Source organism: Momordica charantia (genome assembly GCF_013281855.1).
Source record: "Momordica charantia cultivar OHB3-1 chromosome 8 unlocalized genomic scaffold, Mcharantia_2.0 BLBB01000008.1, whole genome shotgun sequence".
In the NCBI taxonomy this organism is placed as follows: domain Eukaryota; kingdom Viridiplantae; phylum Streptophyta; class Magnoliopsida; order Cucurbitales; family Cucurbitaceae; genus Momordica; species Momordica charantia.
This window is the reverse complement of record NW_028275166.1, coordinates 29,152,654-29,156,245: the sequence shown is the minus strand read 5'-3', so window position 1 is coordinate 29,156,245 and position 3,592 is coordinate 29,152,654. Positions and strand designations below refer to the sequence as shown.

Sequence of the window (3,592 nt, the reverse complement as noted above, 5' to 3'; positions counted from 1 at the left end):
ATAAATCAAATCATTAGAATTTTTAGGGAATGTGACTGACTGTTAGTTATGTGTATTTGTGTGTATACTGTATACTATGTAATACATTACTACCAGTCAGTAGTGATAACAATAAATGATTTTCTTAAAAAAAAAAACAAAAGTAATGCAGAGGCATTACTTTGTTTTTGTTTTTGAAATTAGAGTAAAAATTTGTATATGTTTTTAAAAGAAGTGAAAGACTTAACTACTGAAATTGTATGAGAACAAACAAGCTTAATTTTAATAAATAGAAAAATAAAGCCAAACCATATAGTTATCGAACTGGACTTTAGTTATTTGCTCCTGATGCAACTCTTTTAAATATTATACTTAAATTATCGAGCTTCCTTTCCATCCCATTCAAAGCTAGAACAATAACAGTATATTGGGTAAAAATAACAGTAAATTGTCTTTAGAATTCTCCTATATATTTATAATTCTACCTTTTATTTAACGCAGAGACACATTTACAGCTACGAAAGAAAGAGCATTATGATCTAATTCAATGGTGGCCCTAGGTACGAGACTCAAATCTACAACAATGCTTCTAAACATAATCAATATGAGCAGAACGATCAATGAAATCAAAAGCAAACTATGAGATTGAAATATAAAAGAATGAAGAAAAGAACCAGTCGATTTCCATATGAGAAAATGGCAGTAATTGTGTTATGAATCTATGATATCTCCATAAGAATGGAGATGAAAAGAAAGGGCAATGACATTTAATTTGAAGGCTTAATCCTGCAAACTTCTATGAAATATCCAGCAGTACAATCTAGTACTTGAGCCTGAAATGTAGTGGTTGGGTATTCAGCCGGCGTACCAGAAGGCTTCACTTTAAAGGTGATGTACAACCCGATACCGCAACTTCCTCCCACGTTAGCCTTCTCAATTTCCACCACCTCAAAATTAGTATTCTGTGTAAGATTAAAATTAAAATTAGAAACAAACACTAATCCCATGTAAAGAAAGATCAAAGTAAAGATCAAAAGTTGGAGACTACGTACATTCTTTTGGTTGTAGTCTTTGATGGCTTCCTTAGCACCATGTTGAATTTCTTCGGTAAAGCATCTATTAATATCCTTGATAGGCGTAATTGCACCGCATAAAAGAGAGCAAGGAATAGTTTCAACATCGAACCCCTGTGCAAGTGCAATTGCATCCAACTAATTAAGCTAAACTATGCTAACAATCATGACGAAAGTATATTTAATCAGCCTAATGAATAATAATAATAACCTCGCTAGCATCAACTCACGAAAGTATGCCTCCAACTCTTCCTGTGTCATAATAGGATCATCAGGGTCATTAATGTCTATAAATCCATAATATGGAGGTTGTGGAGTACATTTTGATTTTGATTTTGGTTTTGATTTAATACTGCGGTCAGAGGAAGAAGATGATGGCTCCCATCCTATTATATCCACCTACAACAAAAATAAATTGATTTGTATTTTCCATTATTAAATGAATGTGAATGTTGCAAACTTGAAATTCTTTGCAACAGAATGAATAATCCAATAAAGTGATTCTATATTGCAAACTGATTCAATTAGCTAAGAATGACCTTGAAAATCGATGAAACAGAACTCCTTTGACGTTGGTTCCAATAATGAATAATGCAATAAAGTGATTCTAGAGCATAGATTAGAGCAAAGTAAAAATTTAATCCAATTGCTATATTGTAAACTGATTCTATTAGCTAAGATTTAATAATGACCTTGAAGATCGATGAAACAGAACTCCACGTTCCTTGACGTTTGGTTCTAATAATGAATAATCCAAACAAGTGATTTTAGAGCACAGATCAGAACAAAGTAAAAATCAAATCAAATCATATCGATCATATCTATAACAAAACAAAAATTATAATGAGATTAAAACGAAAACGCGTGGATTCGATTCCATTATATTGATCGCAGATCCGATCGATTTCACAAGAAAAGAACTTACGGGGAACACAAAGACGAAGACGGGATCCAAATTGCAGAGTGCAGCGATGGAAGACGACGAGGAGCGACGCGAGAGATTGAGAACTGAAGAGGGAAATTCTGTTAAGACTTAGCCCTACGCGGGTACCAAAAATAAGGGAAATTGGCCCAAAACCCTTCCTCTCAAAATATCTTTTTGTGATCCACTTTTAAGGATTAATGACGTGTTAGAAGAAATGAAATAATTATAATATCCTAAACTTCAACCGATGACCGCTGTAGAAATTCCGGACCAAGGTAGAGTTAATTCCCACCCGAGGTTCGGTTCATTTAATTCGAAAATTAGCTTTTCACATGCCAATGTACCACTCGTATTAAGTTTTACAAACTAATTTGTACAGTGGTCAACATCAGTCGGTCGGATCGATTTTGAGGTCAAAATTTCTACCGATCAATATATAGTCGGATTCTCAAAATGAAAATTGACCGACTGAGTAGGTGAAGCTTCGGCCGACCAAAACAACGTCGGCTCGATCGGTCCGTTTTTGAAAAATTATTAATTGTGTGCCTTGGTTTTCCAGAGTGGCTGTAGAATGGTTGTTCATATATAGTTGTTCTTAAGGTGCGTACTGTAAGTACAAAAATCATGTTTGATTTTTTTTTTCTTTTTTAATTTTTATGCACACATCGATCAATAAAATCTTATTTCCGACCGACTGCTAGTTGGTTTTGCATTCGACCGACATATGAAGAATCGACCGACCGACTTTGGTTCGATCGATTGGCTCAATTTGACGGGTTTATGTGTACACCCCTAAATCTGTACATGTCATTACTAATTTCAGAGAACAAAAAGTTCTTATCGTGAATATTCTCTCTACACAATCCTAAACATTTGAAAAGTATTTCGATTGTGAATATTCTCTTTGGAAGTTTGAAGATTTTGAAAGAGATAGTTCTTTAATATTGATCATTTCTCCTCTTTCTTTAAGAACCTTGCTTAATGGGTCACATTTCAAAAGTTGTTTTTTGTTTGGCTCCTATTTTATTTGTTTTATTACAGTTCAAGTAAGGTTATTGTGCTGGGTTTTGTAATTTTTAAACCTAGTTTTCTATTTGTGCATGATTTTGTGAAAGGTAAACCCCGTTTCTCACGCGAGATTTGTTGTTTATCGGTCGAGGTTTATATGTTTTGATTGACCTCAAGTGTGATTTTATAGTTTTTGCCTGAGGTCAAATGTAACTATGTAAGGAATACAAGAAGTTGACAAGACCTATTCCCCTGTCGTGGTTGTAGATTTAACTCACCCCGGGCGGGAAAATAAGGCTCCCAGGAGAGTTTTACAATTTTTTTTTTTTTACGAAACACGTGTCCCCTGCCTGAGGTTTTCTTGGTGTTTTCTTTTTGTTCTTTTCCCTTTGGTTTGTTTCCCCATCTCTAATTGTCTTGCACTTGTTATTTATCATTTGCAGAACACAATGCTTCGCCTTTTTATTAGCTATGAGGATAGTGGAATCAGATAAACACTGTATACAAAGGTGGAGTTATGGGAGGTTTAGATGTCGATAAAGGCATAACATATTATAGAGACCTCGTAGCGCAATCTTCAGGCTTACTAGAACAAATCTTGACTTTT

General features: G+C 34.4%; 1 protein-coding gene across 1 annotated transcript; it reads right to left on the bottom strand.

Annotated features, from left to right (window-relative positions):
• Positions 1-640: 640 nt before the first annotated feature.
• Positions 641-2,788, bottom strand: LOC111018153 (uncharacterized). The gene is made up of 7 exons (XM_088127020.1): positions 2,782-2,788; positions 1,978-2,084; positions 1,745-1,790; positions 1,592-1,659; positions 1,264-1,451; positions 1,032-1,166; positions 641-941 (listed from the first exon to the last, which is right to left on the bottom strand). Exons 1-7 carry the CDS (start codon positions 2,786-2,788, stop codon positions 857-859), a joined length of 636 nt encoding a protein of 211 aa, XP_087983146.1. The 3' UTR covers positions 641-856.
• Positions 2,789-3,592: the final 804 nt, after the last annotated feature.

Bases quoted from the DNA above. Each gene is read 5' to 3' on its own strand.
- LOC111018153 (XM_088127020.1), bottom strand. The intron at 1,660-1,744 runs GTCATTATTAAA...TCTATGCTCTAG, and splicing joins CTGTTTCATCGATCTTCAAG to AATCACTTTATTGCATTATT. The intron at 1,452-1,591 runs GTCATTCTTAGC...TTTTTGTTGTAG, and splicing joins CTGTTTCATCGATTTTCAAG to GTGGATATAATAGGATGGGA.